General features: G+C 42.0%; 1 protein-coding gene across 1 annotated transcript in view; it reads left to right on the top strand.

Annotated features, from left to right (window-relative positions):
- DNER (delta/notch like EGF repeat containing) overlaps nt 1–25,798 on the top strand; it is a 119,164-nt gene that overhangs the window by 56,699 nt on the left and 36,667 nt on the right. Inside the window, exons 2-5 of the mRNA XM_079977869.1 lie at nt 8,404–8,700; nt 11,549–11,643; nt 14,911–15,077; nt 21,171–21,316. Of these exons, the coding sequence (XP_079833995.1) occupies nt 8,404–8,700; nt 11,549–11,643; nt 14,911–15,077; nt 21,171–21,316 (705 nt within the window). The remainder of the gene's footprint in view (nt 1–8,403; nt 8,701–11,548; nt 11,644–14,910; nt 15,078–21,170; nt 21,317–25,798) is intronic.

Genomic DNA, 25,798 nt, shown 5'->3' with positions numbered 1-25,798 from the left:
ACAGTTTATCTTCCCACCAGAGCGGTACCTATTTATCTACTTGCACTTTGACATGCTTTCGAACTGCTAGGTTGGCAGGAGCAGGGACCGAGCAATGGGAGCTCACCTCGTCACGGGGATTCGAACTGCCGACCTTTTGATCAGCAAGTCCTAGGCTCTGTGGTTTAACCCACAGCGCCACCTGCGTCCTATGTATGTATGTATGTATGTATGTATGTATAAATAAATAAATAAATATTATTCACAGCCTGAAGCCTTTGTGCTAGCAGAACTGCCTAGATGTATTTTTATATTGTTGTAACCCATCCTTGGACTTTATGGTGAAGACTGGGTAAGGAATCCAGTAGTCGTAGTAGTAATTTGGCTTAGGTGATTTAGGTGCTAAATAAATACAGATCCAAGGACTGAGTAATAAATACAGATCCAAGGACTGAGTAAAGAAACATGGCAGTGAGCTACAGAGTGCTTCCTCTGGAATAAGCACCTTTGTAGATCTGATCTTGGATGTCCCAATTTCTGGACAATTGTGTTTGCAAATCTCTGCGATACAGAATAAATTTAGATGATATCCTTCATAAAAACCAGTGTTGATCAGTGTAAGAATGTTCAAGTGGGTCCAAATTTTTTTTTTTTTTGAAAGCTCATGAGCTATGAAGAAAAAACTAGATGAAAATAGTTTACCGCTTAACTTGAGATTTGTTTTGGTTGTTTTTTTAATGAATGGATTTATGTATGCTAGTGCCTCAGATGTAGGCCATTGTGCTTTGGTTCTCAGTTAAATGGAACATTTCTTGAGGCACTTTTTGCTGCTTCACTAGAGTAAGGGAAATGCTTTATGCGCATCTATTACATTTGCTGGCAGATTTTTTTTTTATTTCATGGAATATTCAAAACTCGTAGAAGTGGAAGCACAGCCTAGAAAGAGCCCAGAGTAGTTGTCATATACAGCTAAAATTGATGATTTAAATTATCTCATGGGATGTCGATCTTACACTGGATTAAGTTAGTTATTTTAGTTATTAACAATCTTTAGTTATGTAGTAGGAAGCTGATTTTATGCTTATTGTAAAAGGCACCATGATTAGGTTAGCAGGCTCAGTTGCACGCACATGGGTGTTTCAAGGCAGCTGTAATATATATGTTACACTGACATTCATGCAGCAATTGCAGTTGTCAGCTATAATGTGTAGCTGCTCCAAATAATGTTTGGTTTAATACAATGTCAGTATTTTCCTTAAAGTACAATCTATTGTACTCAGAAGTCAGCCACACTAAGTTCAAGCTGAAGATCAATATGTATAGGATTGCAGTCTAAGAGGGTTTTGTGTGCAGTGAAATATAGGTAGGTTGCAAGATACAACATTGTTGTTGTTGTTTAGTCGTTTAGTCGTGTCCGACTCTTCGTGACCCCATGGACCAGAGAACGCCAGGCACTCCTGTCCTCCACTGCCCCCCGCAGCTTGGTCAGACTCATGCTGGTAACCTCGAAAACACTATCCAACCATCTCGTCCTCTGTCGCCCCCTTCTCCTTGTGCCCTCCATCTTTCCCAACATCAGGGTCTTCTCCAGGGAGTCTTCTCTTCTCATGAGGTGGCCAAAGTACTGGAGCCTCAGCTTCACAATCTGTCCTTCCAGTGAGCACTCAGGGCTGATTTCCTTCAGAATGGAGAGGTTTGATCTTCTTGCAGTCCATGGGACTCTCAAGCGTCTCCTCCAGCACCATAATTCAAAAGCATCAATTCTTCGGCGATCAGCCTTCTTTATGGTCCAGCTCTCACTTCCATACATCACTACTGGGAAAACCATAGCTTTAACTATACGGACCTTAAGATACAACATACGGTATGTCTATTGGAAAATGAACCTCTATTTATGGATGGAGATGGACCGAGATAGTTACTCTCTTTGATATACAGGCAACAGCTGATTTACGCATGTCCAATGGACCAGTTAGACAGAAATGACTGGGGAGGGGGGAGGAACAGAGAGTGGGGCAAGGGTATAACAGGGTGGAGTGGGCTGATGTGTGCTTCGCTGTTGTGCACAATGACACAAAACACAACCCCTGTTCACATTAGGGGGCACATCCCTATACAAGGGAGAGGTGATGGGTGATGTTGATCCCAAAGTGGTTTTTATGATGATGATGATGATGGTGGTGATAATGATGATTATCATCATCATCATCATCAAATTTGTATATCACCCTTCATCAGAAGATCCCAGGGTAGTTCACAACAGAACCTACAAGCCAGGGATCAGAGCCCTCAGGATTCACAGCCAAGATGGTTTAGAGCAGTGATGGCCAAACTTGGCCCTCCAGCTGTTTAGGGACTGACAGGACCAGTGGTCCCTAGCTGACAGGACCAGTGGTCAGGGATGATTGGAATTGTAGTTTAGAGCATTTTGGCCATCACTGGTTTAGAGCATTGTTGATTTTTTTTTTTTTTACATATATAGAATTCCTAGTTCTTTGTTAATGTAGAGAATTCCTACTTCTTTGTTAGGAGATATGGACTATTTAATAGCACTGCAGCAGCAAGGAAGTTCGTAGCATTGCACCTCTTCCTTTCCATTGTTGCACTGATTACCTGCCTTTATCTCATACCTGCTGAGAGGCAAAATTGAACTAGCTGGCTAAAGCAGGCAGGGGAGCAGAATGGACCAGAGGGATGGCAGAGCTTTTAAGAAGGCTGACTGACCATACATTTTTATAGGAAGGTTTGGCAGAAGGATTTTTTAAAAATTGGTCGTCATTACTCACAGGCAGAAATGGCTTTATAGTTGGGGTGTGTGTGGTTTATGTAATAGTAATGCTGGTTACTGGGGACGCAGGTGGCGCTGTGGGTTAAAGCCTCAGCGCCTAGGACTTGCCGATCGAAAGGTCGGCGGTTCGAATCCCTGCGGCGGGGTGCGCTCCCGCTGCTCGGTCCCAGCGCCTGCCAACCTAGCAGTTCGAAAGCACCTCCGGGTGCAAGTAGATAAATAGGGACCGCTTACCAGCGGGAAGGTAAACGGCGTTTCCGTGTGCGGCTCTGGCTCGCCAGAGCAGCGATGTCACGCTGGCCACGTGACCCGGAAGTGTCTCCGGACAGCGCTGGCCCCTGGCCTCTTAAGTGAGATGGGCGCACAACCCCAGAGTCTGTCAAGACTGGCCCGTACGGGCAGGGGTACCTTTACCTTTACCTTTAATGCTGGTTACTCTCTCTTGTTCTGTTTTTTTGGGGGGAGGGTGGGGAGGTTAGCCAAACCCCAGACCCCACATAGAAGTGATGGAGGTAGCACTGATGTGACTCACTTTAGGTTGGGAGGTTTGGATTCTGACTCATGAGCTGAAGGCCAGGAGCTCAAAGAAAAATAACTTGAGAGTATTGGTTTACCACATTATAGGTGTGAACCAGCATAACTACCTATTTACATCTTTTTTCATTTTATTAAAAATAGAAAGGGAGTGAGTTCACTTAAGACTTTGGGACCTGCTTATTGGTGATGGATCAGGAGTTTTCATTCATGGAAACTCCATTGAATTCAGGTTCCTTCCATCCCGGAAAGGGATCATTTTATGACTATAAGAGCATCTCTGGCTCCAACTCAGTGTGAATAGCTAGAGAAAATTGCTATAGGCAATGTAATTGTACTTTACTCCTTTTTTTTGCATTCTGTCCACCTTGGAAAAAGAACTTCTTGTGCAGTGTAAGGTCACATTGGTGTGCATTTGTCTGCAAACCTCATATTAATTGGGATGAAACTTGTCTTGTGATTCTTCCCCCATCCCAGTTCTTGCTTTGTCAGCTAGATTCTGCAGCTGCTGCCTTGTACCACCGTATCTATTAAGTAGAACATGCAAGATGACAGTCAGATGACCCAGGGATAAATACAGAAACAGACAACAGAGCACATGCTGCATCTATTTGTACTTCTGAAAACTGTAACGTAGCTGGACTATACGAACATGATTTGCTAATACATTTTGCTCAAAATGTCTCACAAACCATGCCTTTTGCATATACTAGTGCGACATTGCCCATTTTGAAATGTTTTGAAATGAAAGTCTAAGCAGAGTTTCTAAATGAGCTGAGCTTTGTAATTGACTTGCTAGTTTGCTGACATTGTGCACAAAGTCAGCCTTGCAAATAAACTAGTAGCCCAAATATTTGTAAACTATGCAGCCTGCCCCATACTTACCTATACATCAGTGACTTGTACCATATCTGTGTCCTAAAGGAACTGAAAACCCAGAAAAGTCAGTCTCAGAATACATCTCAGTACCTTCTCTGCTTGCTTGCATGGAGGCTGTGCATGACCAGACTAGATAAAGAATAAATAACCTTGGCACAGGTTCATTTTACCAATGCCCTCCCCCCTCAAGTGAGTAAAGAGTTATGAATTAGAAGGATATGCTCTTTGCATCCTAGCAGACATTTAACTAAACAGAGGGCACAGTTGTGCTTTATCAGCTAGTAAAAACATTTTCTTTCCAGTAGGCTTTTGCCTGCTAAGGTCATTTTTACCTGAGATCACTGCCACTGGTGCTTTTAAGTGGATTTTCTCTGTTGTGTACTATATACGGTAATATTGGTTCTCCCCCCCCCCTTTTGTATTTTAACATTTTTTATTGTATTGTAATTTTAAATAGTTGTAAGCTGCTCTGAGTGGTGCATGGTAATAATAATAATAATAATAATAATAATAATAATAAAATATAATAATAATAATAATAATAATAATAATAATAATAATAATAATTTTATTATTTATACTCTGCCCATTTGGTTGGGTTTCCCCAGCCACTCTGGGTGGCTTACAGCACATATAAAAACATAGTAAAACGTCAAACATTAAAAACTTCCCCATCTTGTGATGCATGTCATCCTCTCACCCTTCTGTCTCCTTTCCAATGCTCATCAAATCACCCTAGGATCTCAGACACTAGCCTTAAGCCACAAGCCACCTGGACATACCCGATCAAAATGAATGGGAGCAGGTGGCGCTGTGGGTTAAAGCCTCAGCGCCTAGGGCTTGCCGATCGAAAGGTCGGCGGTTCGAATCCCTGCGGCGGGGTGCGCTCCCGCTGCTCGGTCCCAGCGCCTGCCAACCTAGCAGTTCGAAAGCACCTCCGGGTGCAAGTAAATAAATAGGGACCGCTTACCAGCGGGAAGGTAAACGGCGTTTCCGTGTGCGGCTCTGGCTCTGGCTCTGGCTCTGGCCAGAGCAGCTTCGTCACGCTGGCCACGTGACCCGGAAGTGTCTCCGGACAGCGCTGGCCCCTGGCCTCTTAAGTGAGATGGGCGCACAACCCCAGAGTCTGTCAAGACTGGCCCGTACGGGCAGGGGTACCTTTACCTTTACTTTTTAAGAGCAGTCAAGTAAGCTCAGCAGCCAAAAGCACACCGACTCAGGCTTTAAGGACAGAAAAAGTTGCCTTGTCTGTCATATGGTGGAGAAGTGGGAAAAGGATATCAAGAGTCTGGTGTCATGGCTGGCTGATGGGTGGCAAATGAAAAGGTTGATATATATTTTTGTGTTTGGGGCTTGTGTGGCTGGTAAACGCTGTGCCCAAATGTGTTATACACATCTGGGCATCAGATTTGGAGGTGAAAGCAGAAAGAGGGCTGAGGACAAGAAGGGCAGGTGTGTGTGCATGCGTGCGATGCTTGAAATGCATTTATCGAGTATTTGGTCTACTTAAATTTGTGAAATGACAGGAAGTGTTTATATAGGCCATGAATAACTTTCTCATGACAAAAGGTGATGCGTTGGAGGGACAAAAACATGAGAAAAGCCCTGCTAGGTCAGGCCAAAGGCCAACCAGATGCCTTTGAGAAGCTGTAAGCTGGACGCGGGTGGCGCTGTGGGTTAAACCACAGAGCCTAGGACTTGCTGATCAGAAGGTCGGCAGTTCGAATCCCCGCGACGAGGTGAGCTCCCATTGCTCGGTCCCTGCTCCTGCCAACCTAGCAGTTCGAAAGCATGTCAAAGTGCAAGTAGATAAATAGGTACCGTTCCCGTGGGAAGGTAAACGGCGTTTCCGTGCACTGTTCTGGTTCGCCAGAAGCGGTTTAGTCATGCTGGCCACATGACCCGGAAGCTGTACGCCGGCTCCCTCGGCCAATAAAGCGAGATGAGCGCTGCACTCATGACTGGATCTAATGGTCAGGGGTCCCTTTACCTTTACCTTTAAGCAGGACCTGAGTGCAGCAATACTCTCTCTGCTTGTGATAACAGGCATTCAGAGACCTGCTGCCTCTGACTATGGAGATAGAACATAGCCCTCATGGCTAGTAGCTACTGGTGGTCTTATCGTCTGCGAATTTGACTAATCCTCTTTTGAAGCCATCTAGGAAATAGGATAGAGACTTGTGCATGATTCAGCTGTTACTTAATAACTGATTTGTGTTGAGAATAAACTGCTCAGGGGAATATGTGATTAATGCACAGCCATGCCAAAACAGGACACTGGGTCATGTGCCTTTGGAGGAGCATTGGGGTGCTACGTGCAAAGGAAGAAGGATGGCAAAGCAGTATGGAGAAGGTTAGGGGATGCATAGCAGCTGGTAGGAATCCTCAGAAATGAAGCTGCCTTATACTAAGCAGCATTGGCAGAAACTGTACTATTTGAGAGAAGTACAGCTTATTATGAGGAGGCTTTAGGTGGACTGCCTAAGCATATTGTACCCTGTAAAGATCTGCAGCTCTTACATGAAGAAATAACATTATTCATTTTTTTTCATATTCCAACAGATCATTTTCTTTCTGTAAAATTTAATTATTTTCTCCTTATCCTCTTTCTTAAGCTCCGTAGCCAGGCATAATATTTCCTAATGTTAGCATTTCTGTTGAAATATTATTTATCAAGGTTTGTGAAATGCCCTGGTTCAAAAAGCCTCATCATAAGGATGTTAATGATAGAAGTTTACAAAGTTTCATGCTTACGAGATGAAAGCTGCTGCTTCCTGAATCTGAATTTATCTGCAAATTACTGAACCTGTTTCTGCTCACTGTGATTTTGTGGGGGTTTTTAATAAATAAAACTAAAGCAACAACATCTTGAAGTACTTACTGGATTATGATAAAAAGACAGAAGCAAACCACCTTCATAAATCTGGATTAGATCTCCTTTAACATTTTTTGTTTGTTTGTTTTCTGCATAGCAATTACATGGTCTCCAGAACATTAAAGACAATGGCATCTGCTTGAACATTGCAAATTTGAACTGTTAAATCTCTTAAAAGTGATCTCATGTACACAGAAGCAAAGTTGCGATGTTGAACAGTTGAATTAGACTTTGTTTGGTTTCATTCATCAAGAGTTCCATTTATTTAATTATTTCAAAAAATTCCTTGCGATGATAGAACGATTGAAAGAAAGGAAAGCTTTCACCTTTGATGTGAGTATGGAGAATGGATTAAGAGAGAGAGAGAGAGAGAGAGAGAGAGAGAGAGAGAGATATTAGGATACGTGTATGTAGGTCCTACACAATGAGAGAAAGTGGGGGAAGGTACCAAAATAAAGAAATAGGTGGGATGATGCAGAATGGTGCACTGAAAACACTGAAAACAATTTCTTTGTTAATTGGTCCCAATGTATTTTGAGAGCTCTTCCTTAGGTATATGGTGCCCTATATTCTAAACATTACTAGTGAAATTGCTACACTATTTAGAAAGAAGTACATAGATGAATGGGCTTCTTGAAGTGTGTACTGGTGTTGATTCCACAAGAGGGATCAAGTGGCTTCATGACCTGTAAAAACATAGATGAATCAGCTAAATGTACAAGCATTATCCTTTCAGCTCTAAAAACAGCTTTTATTTTATTTTTTAAAAAATAGGTTTTTAAAGCATAGCGGTGCTTTCCATAGAAACAAATACGAAATTTAGCAATTGTTTCATCAGCACCAGTTTTGAAAATGAAATGCAACACAAGGCCATTATTTATTTATTGAATTTCACGCCAGGCAAGGCCGTAACTAGGGGCTGTTGAGGGGAGAGTATCAGTGACTGGGTAGAGTCATATCAGAAATATCACTGTGACCCTCAGTTAACTCAGCCAAGAGCGAGAGGGAAGGATACCTAGATGATTTTTCCTTTGGCTCATACAACCAGCACACTACATTTTAAGACAGTGAAACCTTCCTAATAGTACACGGTTCCACAGCATTCCTTTCTTAGGACTTTCCTACCTATCTTAGCCAAATCTTTGTTTGTTACTTTGCCTTATGGCACCCACTAGAATATGGCAACTGATTCACTGAAGTGTGAACAAAGAAGCATATGCAATCTCTAATGCAAAGCCTTTGAAGTCCTTTAGGCTACATAATGAGTATTAGTCAACTACCATTAGTGGTTGAACATGCAAAGCTGATGTTGTGGTATTAATTGATTCATTATATTGTTTCTCTTCAGTTTGTTTCAGATCCATGTGCCAGCAATCCCTGTCACCATGGCAACTGCAGCAGTAACGCTGGTGGATATCTCTGTGTTTGTAATGAAGGCTACGAAGGTACAAACTGTGAGCACTCGTTTTACAGTCCTCCCGTCTCTGGCTGGACAGAGTCAGAGGCACCAATCCAAAACAGGCCAGTATTGGCCACTGTTGAACCTGACATGGTCCTGCCGCGGTCGCAAGCAACAGTGACGCTGCCTACATGGGAACCAAAAGAAGGTCAGAAAGTTGTGGATTTAAAATGGAATGAAGTGGAGGTAAGACCTTTTATTTCAACAAAAAAACATGCCAAGTCGTTTTGGAAGTTGCATATAAATGACTTTGCATATGGAAAGAGTCTGGAAATTAGCACAGAAAGCATCTTCTAATTAATTCATTTTAATGACCAGGACACTACCAAATGAATGGTTGTTAAGTTATGTATATATAAATTCCTTGGAATGTTTTGTTGCATTATATGAAGTCCAGAGTCTTGCCAGGCAAGTGATGGGCTAGGAGTCAAGCAACTTAATGCTCACAATGCCATATGGGTGCAAAGAAAGCGACTGGGACCAAGGGAAAGAGAAAATGCCATTCTACAGAAAGTGCATACAGCTCTGATAGTTATTCATATTGTAATGGTAAAGACCTGTACCTGATTCAAGTCCAATATATATCCAAGATCATGTACCTGATTTGAGTCCAGTATGTATAGAAGTTTTTCAAAAAGCAAATTAAAGGAAACCCAATGAAATTATCCTACCCCATTCTTAAATCTCTCCTTTGGTATAACCTATCCATACTGCATAGAGCAGTGGCTCCCAATTAGCTAAGTACTGTCCCCCCACCCCCATTTCCCAAAAGCTAAGCCACCTCCTACTTTTGAAAATGTGTTTCTGGGCGCCACAATCTGTACCATATTGCTTCTACATCTGCAATCTGATTGATCAGCTAGTTTTGTAGAATTGTTTTTTGAGTAGACGGGGACTTTGGTAATCTTTCATCATATGGTGCCCCAAGACAGGAGTGAGCCAGCAGTAAATCACACCAAGCAAGTTGGAGTTAGCTCTTTATTAGCAAGAATAGGTTCTGCACAGGAGTGTCGGACCTATGAGCACAGCATCTCTGGCAGGTCTTGCCCGACATGAAGCAGTTGCTGAGACTGAAGGTCCTCCCCTCCCCACAGGGTCCCCTCCTCTCCAGGGTTTCCCCCAAGCATTCTGAGACGGTGCTTGTGTGAAGCTAACTTCTCCTCTTCCCTCTTTATGCCTCTCCTGGTTCTGGGAGACAGGGGGAGGGGAGCTCATTGCAGCAGGAGAGGGAGACACCCATGGCTCTTGGGCTCCCTCTTCTCCTGCTTCAACTTCTGCCCCTGATTCTGGACTTCTCTCTGCCACAAACATTCCCTCCACCCACTCACTAAGCCCAGTTACCTCTTCAGATTCTTGACACCTCCTTGCAGTCATAGAATCATAGATTGTAGAGTTGGAAGGGACCCTGAGGATGATCAAGTCCAATTCCCTGCAATGCAGGAATATTCAGCTGTCCCATACGGGGATCGAACCTACAACCTTGGTGTTATTCACACTGTGCTCTAACCAGCTGAGCTATCCCTTCTCCCTTCTCTCCCTCTGACCACTCATCATCATCCCATCACCAGTCCCCTGGCTCTGAGCCGTCTTTCCTTAGGGATTCCCCAGTTGGTTCCTCATGCCATCCTCTGTATCCAACCAGTCCATGACACCCTGTGCGAGGTCAAAAGTTTGTGTCCCGAAATGGATCTTCTCAATTATGGATCTTCTCAATTTTGTGCCCCCCTTGGCTCAGCACCCTGTGCGGGGGAACCATCTGCATGCCCTAAATACAGTGCTGTTTGGAGGAACAGACTTTTGCCTGAAAACCTGCCTTGCAATGAGATGCACTCATAGGTCATGGATTTATTTCATTGGCAGGTTCTCTTGGCTCCATTTTTTCCCCTGGTAGAAAGCTTTCTGTCGCTGGGAAAATGATAACAGGCTTCTTTGTTGCTGGGATCAGGTGGCAGAGCATTGCTATCTGTGATTTGTTGAAACTCTATGCGATAGTAAGCATAGCTGAGAGATGCTATCAGCTGTTCCTGCTACAGTTCCTGAAATCCCATGAGCTTCTATTACCTGCTGTTAAAAGGGCTGTGCTGCAATCTCTTTGGTATCTAGCGTATTACAATGTGAAAATCCATTTATGCTTTTCTAAAGGACTGACTGATACCTTATAAAGGCAAAGTTGAAGTTTAAAGGCAATCTGTTAAAGCACAGAACTTCAGACATTCTTTTTTTAAAGGTAATATTTCAGGTGAAAATAGTAGTTTCCTGTAGGTAATTAAAACCCGCAGCCCTGCTGCTCTCCCATATCTATCTACACACACACACACACACACACACACACAGAGAGAGAGAGAGAGAGAGAGAGAGAGAGAGAGAGAGAGAGATATGAATTATATTCACTCAGTTTCCATCAGATCTATCTTGGCCCTTATACCAGAGTTGGAGAGCTACTTTCAGTTAGCAGGGCAGATGTAGAAGTGACCAGTCCTCCACAGGCCACATTTACAATTGGGCGAGGTCAATCCTGTGACAGCATATGTCAGACATGGACTGACATGATTGGCATTTGGCAACAAATTTGAACTGCATCAAAGGCAAGTCACACCTGAAAGGGAAAAGTTGGGGTAGACCATGCTCCTGATTGTTCTTTTTCAGCCATATCTTCCATTCAGTGCTGTTTCCATTTGTTAATGAATGTGCACTGCATTGCCAAGGGACAAGTGGGAATGCACAGAAAAGTTTCTACTTGTTCCTTTGCAGCTGCAGGTTTATCTGTCCCATGTCTGTAGTCACACGGTATCAGGTGAGTGACTGGTGGGCATTGGCTGGCCAAATGGCCATGCTGGCCACATTGGGAAGGCTGGCAAACCTAATTAGGCCCATGGGGTGGAGGTTCTCCATCACTCCCTTAAACTGTAAGACTTTGTGCAATTTGTTTATGTTGGTGAATACCAATTTCAGTTTTTCGTTGTATTGTTTTTACTGTTTAAATAGCATTGGGCATATGAAATGTCCTGATAAATACTCTTTTCTCCCCTTCCAGATAATCCCTGATGTGGCTTGTGGCAATGCTAGCTCCAATAATTCTGGTGGGGGGCGCCTAATCTCTTTTGAAGTTCCACAGAATACATCTATAAAGTAAGAAATTGCTGTACCTTAGAATTATCATACAGATATTTTTAAAGCAATTTTCATTGTCGAACTCATTACTCTCAGGTGTTTTATCCAGGAGTGGTAACAAGTAGGGGTTTTTTTTTAACGGTTTGATAAGAACACTTGAATACCCTGCTTTATTTTTGAGGTGGGGAATGAGCAAGTGTTCTACTGCTATCACTACTGCAAGATAAGAATATGTTGGAGGTAACAAGAAAATTCACATAAATTTAGGGAGCAAGCATCGTGGTATCTCTGATGTAACTGGTAATAGAAGACTCCTTGCTCACCCCCAGATTAAATTGCTCCAATTAAATACTAAAAATAATTGTTGCTACTCCCTTGTCCCTGCTACCTCCCCTCTTGCTGAAGTCAGAAGATTCTCACTTCCGGTGAACAGGATGGTGGTAACAGAAAGTAGATGGCTCTCTTCCAGACAGAAAAGAGCCAGTGTGGTGTAGTGGTTAGAGCGTTGGACTAGAACATTTGATACCAGGGTTCAAATTGCTACTTGGCCATGAAGCTTACTGGATGACCTTGAGCTAGTCACTGCCTCTCGGCCTAACCTACCTCACAGGGTTTATTTTGAAGATTAAACAAGGAGGAGGAGGAGGAGGAGGAGGAGGAGGAGGAGAACCACGATCTCCTTAGGAAAAAAAGTGGGAGTTAAACACAGTGAATGAATGGATGTCTTTGTGGAGCCCCTTCTCATCTGCAAATTACATGTTCCACTTCTTTAAGAGGAAAGGAGGTGAGCAGGTTACAGAAGGCATCATTTCTAGCTAGGGGTTATGGGATTTGTAGTCAACCAAAAGAGGGGATCAAGTCCCATGATACCAAGCAGTAAAGGGCACTGTGCATGGAGAACTCTGCCATCTGTCCCCTCCTTTCCCTATGTAAGGGGTTTTTGTTTGATTGTTTTGGTTTGGGAAGGGGGAAAAGGTGATGGAGGCAAGGTGCATTGTTAGAATTTGCTTGAAGTGGCTGTATCCTACTTGAATTAAGTCCTGCCAATTTGAGCTGGTGGATTTCACCTTTTATAGATTCTGCTTCTTGAGTACTTGTCCCACCTCTTAAGGTTTGCAACAGAACCTTCCAAAACACTCATTGTTGTGGAAAAAGTAGAGGAGGAATGTGAAGTGAAAGAGACAGAGACCCATTGAAATTGAGGGGAATGATTTGATCAAGAACGTCTACAAAGCCCACTTGGTGTAAAAAGGCCGATGGATGATGAAAGAACGATCAGTTTGGAGAGGGAAGAATGATGAAAAGCAAAAACATTCTTTTCACAAGTGAGAAATTTGACCTTCAGGAAACCTAACAACAATGCAGATGAAGAGCGATTGCTTTTTATAAAAATAAATAAATAAATAAATAAATAAATAAATAAATATTTGCATTCAAGCCAAAACAGTATGATTTAATTAAAGTTGTGTTCTTAATCTACTGTGATTGAGTGACTGTGGATATTACTGTGGCATACTATTGCTACTCAGGAAAAGATGGGCCATTATTTTTTCTGCTCCTCAGAAAGTAATTAATTAATTATTAATTGACAACTAGGGACTTAAAAGGAACATTTGTCAAATTTTAGCTCTCTTTCCTTCCTCTCCGGCTCTCTTGCCTACAGTCCTCATACTTCCAAAGCTTCCTTAACTTATTCATTAATTTCCTAAAAATAGCATACGGTCCTTCTGTACTTAGCCTGATGTGACTTCTCCCAGATTCTCCCCTTCTTTCCACTTGGCGCGTGAAATTCATTGTAGCGCTAAGGAGATCTCTCTGTCGGTGCAAGCCTTGCTGCTTCCTCCTCTCCCTGAGTGCTGTTCCAGGGCTTCTTTTGACTCCCCTGATCCAATTTGGGGGTAGGGTGGGATAGGGAGGAAGGTGAAGCCCTGTTGCACTTTCAGGACTCAATATGCTAGCTGCTGCATTGGTTGAAACCTGCCCCCCGACCTTCTCCTTCATTGTCCAGGCCTTTGCTGCCTCTTTCCCCTGAAGATTCTGAAGGCCAGAATACATGTTACATCATCCATGCTGCTTTTAAAGAGTGCACTTCAACTGGCCATAACTATTTTGAAGAAAAAACCAGCTGCAAGGCCTTAAACTGGAATGTGGTCCAGCAACAGTTGCATGTTGAGTATCCACATTTTACTGTACACAGTACAGTGTGAGACTGTTTACATTGACTGGCAGTAGTTCTCCGGGGTTTCAGACAGGATTCTCTCCCAGCCCTTACCTGGAGATTCTGGGAACTGGACCTTGGAGCTTCTGCACGCAGAGCTGATTCTGTACCATTGAGCTGTGGTCCTTCCAGTGTAATCTGCCCCTGGAGGTTTGGTTTACTGCTGATAGTGCCTTTTGGGGAAAGTAGAAGCTGCCTGAGGGCACTTTGCAGCTGGAAACTGTTGCAGCTGGACCCTGATCCAGTTGAAGTGTGAACGATGGAACATGTAGTTTGGTACTAATTCCCAGATTATTTCCCATTGTCTCCCTCTTCTGTCATCCTTTGCTTTAGTTCCTTACTCTGTTTGTTCATTCAGCTCCTTTACCTCTGTCTATTTACCAGTAGGATCTCACTCATTCGTTTGTTTATTACACTTATTTCTCAGCCTTCTTCAGAGGAGCTCAGGGCAGCTTAAAGCATCCAACCGCTTCCAACATCCAAGAACTCTGTGCGGTAGGTTAGGGTGAGAGACAGTTATGGGTCCAAAATCGCCCAATGAGCTTCCTGGCTGAGTGGGAATATGAACCCTGTTTTCCTAGCTAGTCCAGCACTCTAACCACTCACTCACTCTCTCGGTTGAAAGAAACCTTCCCGGGGTGGACATTTTTAATTGTCCAGTGCCCACACAAATGGGCCTAAGATTAGAGCTGGCCTAGTTAATTCCCTTCCATTGGCTGGAACAGGAAGAAACATAAACAAAGGAATAAACTGGGTGGTTCACCACTCTATAGGCAAGCAAAGCTTTGGAGGCAGCAGCGACTCCTCTGTAGATCTTTCTCCTGCCTCCAAGTAGGTTGATTGCTCTGTTAATGTTTGCTTTGGTTTTCATCCTGACCTCTTTCAGGACTCAAATGCTTGGGGAAATACATTACAAATACTTGTTGTATCAAGTTAGCCATCTTTTGATTCTGGATCATTATTGCCTTTTTATATTATTGAGTGATATACTATATGCTCAGACCTTTTTTAAAAAAAAATTCCATGTGTTTTATTTAGTGTTTTGACTCTTATTCTCCTCTCTTTAGCATAAGACAAGATGCCACAGCTTCCCTTATCTTGTTATGGAAGGTCACAACAGAAAGATTCAAGCAGTGCTCGCTTATAGATGCCACAAGTGTTACTCTTCTGCAAGCAATGGGTGGACTTGTCCTGACAGAGGAAATGCTTGTGTTAGGAAACAACTATTTCATTGGTGAGTTTTGATAATACTGTAAATTTCATATCCCACCTTCTGATCTGCTCAGGATGTCTAACATGGATTTCAATGCAAATTAAAATAAGTATACACTAAAGCAAAAACAAAAAACCAGCACTAGATGTCATCAAAAGGCTGTAGGCTGAATTCCTTGAGCGTCCCTTACAGACAAGGTGCATCATCTAAAGTTACAAATCCAAGTTATGTTTATGCCAGTTTAAGGTGCTTTTTTTAAATAAAATAAAATAAATCAATTTGCTGCCAAGGAGTGTAGTGGAGTCTCCTTCTTTGGAGGTCTTTAAGCAGAGGCTTGACAACCATATGTCAGGAGTGCTCTGATGGTGTTTCCTGCTTGGCAGGGGGTTGGACTCGATGGCCCTTGCGGTCTCTTCCAACTCTGTGATTCTATGATTCTTTCTTAAATCCTTTCTCTCCCTTATCAGTTTCTATTTGTGAAAGTGACATGGGCCAGAAACACATTGGTTTGTCCAGCTCTACTGCAGGTTATGAGGGTGGTCTTCTGTCTGACTCTTGGCCTGGGAGATGCTGCCTTTAGAATTTGAAGTTTGTTCCAAAGCCGTGTACCTAATTTGCAGTGCCTGTGTACCTTTCACTCCAACAGATAAAGTGAACTCCTAAGAGGAAACTAGCTATTTCGTCTGAATATCAAAAGTCATCATACCTGTAGTGTTAGCTATGAAGGTCATGGTTGCTCTGGTAGGCTGTGTTGTCGAAAATGAGTTCAGGTTATGGGTTCATATTATACCTTAATCTCAGCCTATTGTGGCTCCCTCTCTGTTCCTTTATCCTCCTTTGCATGCTGCAGTATGCAGTATGGAGTTATGCACACGTCAGCAAAGGGGGAAGAAGGCGGCTGCAGAAACTCTCATATGGCAGAGAACTAGAGCAGCCTTTCAGCATAGGGGCTCATGGTATCTTTTAAAGTCCAGGAATAGCATAACCTTATTCAGGAACACAACCCTCTGACCATATAAGAATGCAATTACTCTACAGTTTGGATTGGATTCCCCACCTCATATCTCTGCCCTCCTCCAAAAAACGCACATAAAGATGGCAATGAATGAAAAAACATATATTTTTCCTTAGCACAAATGAGTTTTGAAAAGCATTTTGCAAGATTCTAACAGTAATTAGTTGATTGTGTAGGAACAGATTTTATTAGCTACTTTTAATCTTTTCCCTCATTGAAATGAGGAAGATGCAAGAGATTAATGCAGTTTTTTCTTTGATCATTGGCCTACATCATCTACTTTCTGATCTATTGCTGCAAAATTTAACCTTTTCAGTCTGATAACTCTTTTGCAAGTTCTTCCAAATAATTCTCGTGTGCCAAACACAAACCATTCAAGGAAGTAAATTATTTGCTTTAGTAATGCCTCTTGGTATCTAATTAACTAAATTAGCAATTGCTTAAAGATGCTCAAACACCACTGCAAGAAATTCAACAGGCGTCTGCGCCAAGATGGTAATTAGCCAATCAAGTGATTCAGTGCACAAATAGTATCTGTGTAGGAAATAATGTACTGCATCGAGAAATTACCAGCAAGCATCTTCTGATCTGGTCATGCAGCATGAACATGTGCACATAACCCAGCTAGGCTACGTGTGAACTTAGGAAAAGAAGGAAGGAGACCACAAACGTGAACAAGGTTATTATTAGTTTTAAGATTGAGCCCAACACATTTCAAATAAGTTCTTTCTCAGCGGTACTCATGAACAACCTGGTGGCATCTGCACATTGTCACAACTTAATTACAGCTTTTTTTGCTTTCTTTCCTCCCTATGCAAAACTGGCATCCGTTGCTTGACCTTGGAACCTTTTGTCAAATGAAGTATATTTTGTACAACACCTGAATAGCCCCTTATCAGAAGATTAGGCTGTCAAAATCCATAGTTATGACTATGCAGTGCTTCAAGTTTTAAAGATATGTATCTGGCTACACATGTCTTCAGATGAGGTAGCTTGTTTCAGTTCAGTAAGTCATAGTAATACGTTGTCACAATCTGGTGGCGATCGGTGCACATATCCCTAGCTAGATGGAAGATTGCAAACAGTTTTGCACTGGACAAACTATGCATCTCCAGAGCTATATGTGAATAGCTCTATAAGAGAAATAGGAATTGTGCTTAACGAGGGTTTGGGAGCAGCCACAACTCAATGGAAGAGTGCATTCTTGCATGCTGAAGGTCCTATATGAGATTTTTGGAATTTCAAGGTGTGGGTGGAAAAAAACCCTGTCTGAAATCCTGGCAAGCCACTGAGATGATACTTCAGAAATGGACCAATAGCTTGTCTTGCTGAAAGCAAGACAGGCTAGGTCTGGTTATTTACTATTTATAACAAATACTTACATACCTCTATTCATAAAAAAAATTAAAGTAGTACACAATAACCATACATAAAACCATACAATAAAAAACATATGTTTAAAATCAGAGATCAGCTATTATAAAAGGTTATGTTGTTAATTGCCATCATAAGCTTTGCGGAATAGGAAAGTTTTCAACAGGTGCTTAAAGGTTAAAATAGAAGGTGCCCTCCTAACACTGAGGGCCACCTCCAAGGGCCTTCTGGTGGTTCCCTCACTGAGAGAAGTGAGGTTACAGAGAACCAGTCAGAGGGCCTTCTCAGTAGTGGCGCATGCCCTGTGGAATGCCCTCCCATCAGATGTCAAGGAAACACCTGACTTTCAGAAGACATCTAAAGGCAGCCCTGTTTAGGGAAGTTTTTAATGTTTGAAGTTTTATTCTGTTTTTAGTGTTCTGTTGGAAGCTGCCCAGCCAGATCATCATCATCATCATCATCATCATCATCATCATCATCATCATTATCTCAATTTGCAGACCAGGCTGGTGAAACCAAAGGCTCAGTTTCTGGTTGCTAGTAAATGAGCCATGCCAACTTGGGGGATGAGCAGTGGTGCTCCTGCAGATGACCTCAGTGATCAAGCTAGGATATAAAGGCTTAGGAGACCCTGAAGATACCCTGGACCTAAGTTGCTCAGGGCTTTGTGAATTAATGCAAGGACCTTGACTTTGACTTAGTAGTAGATGGGCAGACAGTGCAAATGTTTTAACAATAGTGTCACATGTTGTCAACTGTGTGACTCTATCAGCAGTCTAGCCACTCAATTCTGCATTAGTTGGAATGTCCGAACTAGGTCCCACATTGCAGTGCATTGCAGTAATCCAGCCTTGAGGCTACCAATGCATGGACAACAGAGGTCAAGTTATCCCTGTCCAGAAATGACCGTAGCTGGTGAGCCAGACAAAGTTGGTGAAAATGTACTGATGACACCTTGTTCCAAAACTTCATTATCACTCACACAGGCAGAAACTGCTGCTAATTTTTTATTTATTTTTGTAGTAGCAGCAAACATGATATATAAAATATTAGATGAGGTATGGGAGTTCCCAATATAGCTTGGGACTATCAAGTTGTAAAATCTCTTCCACTCTGGTTCTGTCTAAGGGAGGGTGGCTATATTTCCTTCTCCTCAAAATCTGATAGATTGAATCACATATCATTTTATGGGACTTCAAGTGTGCTTGTTGTTGTTTAGTCGTTTAGTCGTGTCCGACTCTTCGTGACCCCATGGACCAGAGCATGCCAGACACTCCTGTCTTCCACTGCCTCCCGCAGTTTGGTCAAACTCATGCTGGTAGTTCGAGAACACTGTCCAACCATCTCGTCCTTTGTCGTCCCTTTCTCCTTGTGCCCTCCATCTTTCCCAACATCAGGGTCTTTTCCAGGGAGTCTTCTCTTCTCATGAGGTGGCCAAAGTATTGGAGCCTCAACTTCAGGATCTGTCCTTCCAGTGAGCACTCAGGGCTGATTTCCTTAAGAATGGATAGGTTTGATCTTCTTGCAGTCCATTGGACTCTCAAAAGTCCCATGGACTGCAAGTGTGCAGCCAGCACATACAGTTGGATCAGGGCCTATGTATAGAGTTTTAGCAATGAGAATTATTTTGTAGGTCACATTTAAGGTCCTTAGTAATGCAAAGAATCTCATACTAATAACTCATGAACATTCCCCCTGGCAATGGGCTCTAGGCTAGTTTTGTAGTAAACGGTCTTAGGATAAATGATAGAGGCAGATAAAAAAGAGAAAGTGTGCGAATGGCATTTATTTGTTGAATTCAACGGGGCATTAACTGCAAAGTTAATAAAGCAAATAGTTGCTTTATTAAGTGAGTCAGGCACAGAAGTAAGCATGTCATGGAAAGTAAGATGTATTAGCTTCTTTTTTCAGTTAAATGAATTGCCATTGTGGTCAGCCATATATTCCCACTATACACCCACACACCCACACACACACCCACACACCCACACACCCACATCCACACACCATGGGAGTGAATCTGTATCATGACTTGTGATGTTCCCTTTGGGCATTGTGTTCTAAATTAAAAATTAAATGCTGCTGGGTTGCTGAGGACAGCCAAGCTACCTCTTGAAGTGGTGGCAAAGCTTCCCCACCCCCATTTAAAAACTGAGAGGGGATGGGGGAGAGGGAGAGGGGAACTTTCAGCCATCTTATCTAAAAGGGCAGGTCCCTCCCTGATTTCTTAGACTTCAACACACATACCCTGACACCAGATCATAAATTTAAGCAGCCATTCTGTACTTGGAAGCCTGCCTGCTCATTTATCCTTCTCCTTGTCCTAGGATATGGCTATATATTGTGCTACATATTCATTACAGGCACCACAGCAAATACAATATTCCAGTTATGGAGCAGAATTTCCCAAGAAGTTGAAACATCTGAGAAAATATGGTCTAACTCTTTAAAAATGGAGGTGCATTTCCCATTAGAAATGTTCAAGAATAATGGGGTTCAGGATTAGTTCTACTTACCTTACAAATGTTATTTCTTTGGGACAAAAGCAACATTAGGATTGAATTTAGAAGGGAAGCTAGGGTTCCCCCCTCCCCTCATTCAAATGCCTCAGGAGGGGGGGGGGGAAATCCAGTTTATATATTTTTCTGTCTCATACTTTTCCGTAATTGTGGTGATTTGCATAAAAATGGAACATTTGTTTCCTTAGAGCACTGGCTGTTAAGTCTGAGAGAAAACTTAATCTCATATGCATTTCGGCGGGATTCAGCACTGCCAAGAGTTATGTTGCAAATAGGTTATAGCTTCAGGTGAGGAAAAACAGCATGAGCAACAGAATTGCAAATTCTGCACTTGGTTTTCTTTAAATGTACACAGAAAGGGGAGAGAGCAAAGAAAACATATTCAGTATAAGCAGCATGATTGTTTTTCTCAGCATGGCTACTGACATCATGCCATCGTGGGCTTTTAAGAGTTGTGCTGGTGCAACTGAAATGCTGAGTTCTAAACTGTTCCAAGTCGCAGTGTAACACATTGCAAAATGTGTGTGTTCTCGCTTCCAACGCATCTTGATTTCTGTTTGAGGAGCCATTCGCCTCACACAGGGCAATCCACAGTTTCCCCCCTTCCCACCCCAACCCCCCGAATACAAGTGTGCTCGGTCTTCATTGGCTTGTTACTGTGTGTATATGAGAAATATTTATACTTCTTCAAACTTCTAGGGTTCCACCAAACATCCCTCTTGTTTATCAGTGACCCTCTTTTTTTTTGGGGGGGGGTGTCATATTCCCTGGCATCCACCACCTCAGCTTGCTAATAGTGTGACTTCTAAGCACACATTTCACATTTGCTTGTATAAGAGAGCTTGGACCTAATCAACAGGGATCATAGGAAGATAGAAAACTGCTTTATACTGAGTCAGACTATTAGTTCATCTAGTGTTGTCTACACTGTGTGGCAGCAGCTCTCCAGGGTTTAACATGCATGCACTGAGCTCTAGGGGGCGCCATCTCAAAGCCTGGTAAAAGCAGCCATTGGAGGCCCCTGATTGTGTCATGGTGCAGGGAATTAACCCTTCCCCTGTACCTACAGACATCTTAAACACATGCCTCCCCCATGTCTGGTCTCCCTGGTCTAGTCACATGACAATGATTTGGCAAGTTATTGTTTTAAAAAATAAAAAAAATCACAATATTTTAATAATAATATATTTGGTCTCTTTTCCTTAGGTTTTGTGAATGATTCTGTCGCCAAATGCATTGTGGCTTTACGCTTGACTGTGATAGTAAAAGTCAGCACATGCTTGGCAGGAGAAAGCCCGTCAGATGACCTTCCGTGTTCAGGGAAAGGAAAATGTATCACAAGAGTGTCTGAGGTAAGAGACATCATTATGCCTGCTGCATGGAGTGGGACAGAAGCTGGAGAGGGCTGAGGGAGGAAGGAAGGAAGGAAGGAAGGAAGGAAGGAAGGAAGGAAGGAAGGAAGGAAGGAAGGTAGATTGATCAGTATCCCACCTTGTCCATGAGAGGCTCATGGGGACTGATGGATGACTCACATTGGGCAGGTACTAGGCAACACAACTAAATGACTAAACAACAACAACAAAGGCCACAGGAGGCGGCAACTAGCTGGTGGATGAACTCCTAAAGGGCAGCTGGAGAGCAGCTATTGGGAGAAAACTAGTAGCAGAATACAGGATACCTGTTGGCAAGTTTATGGATAGTTCTGACCTCAGCCAGGATGAAACTGAGCCATTTATATAATTATCTAGGCTCCAGTGTCTGAAGTGAACTCCCTTTTACCCTTGGTGAGAAGTGACCTGTTAGAGGAGCTGTGCTCTGGGCTTAGGATCCTTCACAGCTTCCATTCACTGTGATTTCTTGGGAACTACTCATCATCTCTGGCAAAAAGGACCAGGTAATTGGATGGACCTGTGTAGTTGGGATGGTTCCTCAGAGGCTCTGGGTGCCTGCTATAGGGCACTGGTTTCAGGTATATTAGTGCCATTTAATTCCCAGGCTTCTGTTCCTGTTTGTGAAGCTGGTTTATTGCAGGACTGGTGGTCCTCTAATATTGCACCTCCCAGTTCTACATTTGGATCACCTATGAGTATTTTCTTCTTTATTTTATTTTTCGGCAAGAGTTGTGCTAACTTTAAAAAGAAAAGAATGAAAAGAAGCCAGCAATTAAAGCCTTCCCTACCCAGACAAGAACAGAAACTGAAGGGAAAGATGTTGCAGCAGCTCTGCAAGTTGTTGGATGCCTTCAAGGCCTTCCACCACGAAGTCTGCCCTTAATATTGCTAATGGTTATGCTAATTGTGGATAGCGTAACCTCAGTAATGTGGAAACAACTATTTCATTCTAGGAAGCTAATTTTACAAGCTGGTGGTGAATGAATTGTTAGAAAATCTGTATAGGGGCAGTCGTGTTGCTGTACTCATCACAAAATGTTTTATTAATTTTTCAGTTTTTGGAAGACACTTGAATATGCTCCATGTTTTCCAGATAGTTTTGCGTGTTGTGTATGCTCCCTATTATTATGTTGTATTGTGTCAGGCCTGGTTCTGCTCCCAGACTTTGCACAGTTCAAAGCATTATACTTGGGATCTTAGGCTTAATCAAGTCAGATAAATGTTATGTGCTATCAGCCTTCCTTAGCACACTAGAAGGGGGAAAGGTGCTGTTATTGGTGCTCCTGTCACATAGAATAGTTCAGCTAGGATTCCTGGCACAGCAGGAGATTGCAGACATTTGAGGTCTTTGCAGTGACCTTGCCACGAGGATTGAAATTGTTAGATATTCAGAGGTGGTTTAGCCTTCAGTGTCAACATTTATTAGTTACCGAAACTACAAATCTATGAAATCCCCAAGTATTTGGGTAGAGGGGAAAAACCTAGCAACACATTCCTCATATGGGATTTACAAGGACATCTGTCACTTTGGATTTGGAAACTGAAAATGGGTCTTATTCTTAGATGCCAAAGAGATTGAAGCTGCACTTCTGTGTCGGCTTGCCTGAGGACACACTGAATTCAGTAAGACTTGCTTATGAGTAAGCATGCATAGGATTGCACTGTGATTCCGAACGGCAACTAGTTAATTCTGTTGAAAGCTAAGTCAGGCTCCTCCTCCAAGCAGCTGAATATTCCATCAGGCTATAGGAGAGTAAAAGAGATGGGACCACAAGGTCTCTTCATAGTTGTTCCTATGACTTGCATAGACCCCACTCTTGCAAATATTCGTGCTCAAATTCATGCTACTGAAACCTCACTTTTGCCTGGGTTGTGTTTCTCCTGGGTCTTACACTTGACAACTAGTTACAAAGCCCTAGAGGAACAATAGCTCAACAAAACTGCTATTAGCAAAGAGCTCACAATATTGGTACTTGGAAATGTCATGTCATTCTTTCTGCCATCAAGATATAACCAGTCTCCAGTCTCCTTTAAAGTACTTTTTGAGCTAGCATATAAAGAGGCTTGTTTAAGATGATCAGTTTTATAAGTGCCATCAAAGTACTGCTAGGTTAGCCACCCAATCGTAAGTTCGCATAGAGCTTAGATTGAATGTTAGTTTTGCCCAGGCTATTGTTTCCTTTTCTTTAGCAATTCCCCCCACAATTTTATTTTATTATTGTATTTTTTGGTCTGCTAGTTGCAGGGCAGAACTTTAAGCCAATAAAACTTGACACAAACAGTACAATTTAATCAGTTGGCTCGTGGGAAGTGTAGGCTTAATTAGGTGTGAGATCTTTTGGCACTGTTTTTTTTTCCACCTGGGGTGAGAGATGTCCAGAAATGGTAATTTTCCTACGTATTACAGCAGTTGGCTGCCCAAACAGTATGCTTAATGTGAATCATCCATAGCGTTGGGTTCCTTCTTTCTCTGATTTTATTCACAACCTCTTCTCAAATGCTAAGCATGTTCCTAAAAAAGAAAAACCAAAAGGCATTTTGCCATAAACAAGCATTGGTGGCAGTGGCTGGTGCTTCCGCTGCCAGAACAAAGATCATTTCTGGGATCATGATCTTTATAATTTTGGTTCAAAGGTATCAGAGTGCACAGTAACGGACCACCTCTAAGCTCTGTTTACCATTCCATAAACAACTGTGGTATTCTGTAATGCTGGAATAGTCAATAAAAGAATTCCTGGACTGCCTGTGATAAAACATTGCAAAATGTTAAAAAGGCAAAAAAATTAAATCCACGCCTATCCTTATACAGTTTTGTTTATTTCCTAAATTTATTTATTATTTAATACTAAGTCTCTAAGTGGCTTCCAAAATAACGATCAAAACCTCTTTCCTAGTCACATATTGACTCACAATATACTACACTCACCGCACTAACACCATGTCCACACTCAAATTCTGTTGTGGATCTATACAAATCGTGTAGTAGCTCCTCCTCCTCCAATACCACTCATTCCAATCTAGTCCCACATCTAACACACATCTGCCAATACACCCAAATACATCATTCACCTAGCCACTCTAGTATCTTCCTCTCAGTCACCAATCTATTATTGTTGATCGCTTCTTCCACAGTACGAAAAATGCAATGCAATGTTTTTGTTATCTGCTCCTCAGGCGCATCAGTGTCGTTATATATACATTTAGTAATGTTACCTTGTGGTTTACAGTTTGCAGTGTGTTGCCTTGATGGCCATGCAAAGCTGAAGGAGATAAATATATGCAGCATTATTTTATTTATCTTTTGCAGATTGGTAAACCACTTCACTGCTGGAAGCTATCAAAGCAATGTACATTAAGATAATAAGAATTAAATTACAAAAGATGCAGACTCTTAAAAACAATTTAAACCATATTTGCAATTGTGCAATTAATATTCCATGAAATAATTGGCTCACACTTCAGAGAAAGCCTTAAATAAAAATTGACTTCAGTAGTTATCTAAATATCAATATACTAGGTATGTGCCTAATTTCGTCGGGTAACTGATTCCATGAAACTGGAGAGGCAACTCTAAAATTCCAGTTTCTATCGGAGGTGGGTTGTGGAACCTACATGAGCCCCACTTTGAAGTAGGCCTACTCAAGAGTGGGGAAGACTTCATTTCCCTTGAATTTGGGCCTGCTAAATTAGAGGGAAGCTCATATTGTTGAGCCTCCTCTTTTTGAATATTCACACCATGCCTGCTAAAGGAAACATGAAAGTAGTAAGTAAATAGCTTTATAAATATTCAGTTATTTGTAAGCAGCTGTTCAGGTTGCCTTTAACAAAGGATTATGACAATCGGTAGTTTTCTTAATTCTTTGCTCTTCAAATAAATGAGTATATGTCACCATAAATGTTAACTCTGTGATGGGAGGAAGATGACAGCTGCTTAGCTAATAACTACTAATGGTACCTAATCATCTCTGCATAATAAGTTGTCTAAGTCCCAGTGCTATTACCTGTCTGAAATATTTCTCTGGAAGTGTTGAGACATGCTTCATTGTCAATATTTTCTTAAGAATAAATTGTTCTTTCCATTTCTTAGTAAATTCTTACAATGCATCATCTTTTGACAGGAGCACTGCCCTTTTTGTACATGTTGAATTGTCAAGCTAGTTTTGTTTCTTACCTTCTTTGTAGTTCTCTAATTTATATTTTACATAATCCTTAGCTTTAATTGGAACGAGTTCATATGCTATATTGGTGCAGTAAAATAGAAAGCCTCTTTGAGATGTTGCATAAGAAGCAAATAATAATAATAATAATAATAATAATAATAATAATAATAATAATAATAGCAGTGCTATATTATCATGTCTACTCAAAAATAAGTCTGACTCAGCTCAGTGGGTTTAGGATTTACAGCCTAAGTGGATAAGGCCATGGGTTTTCTCTGTTTAG

Source organism: Podarcis cretensis (genome assembly GCF_951804945.1).
Source record: "Podarcis cretensis genome assembly, chromosome: 5".
Lineage (NCBI taxonomy): Eukaryota > Metazoa > Chordata > Lepidosauria > Squamata > Lacertidae > Podarcis > Podarcis cretensis.
Note: the sequence above shows the minus strand (reverse complement) of the source record. Positions and strands in the feature narration are given on the sequence as shown.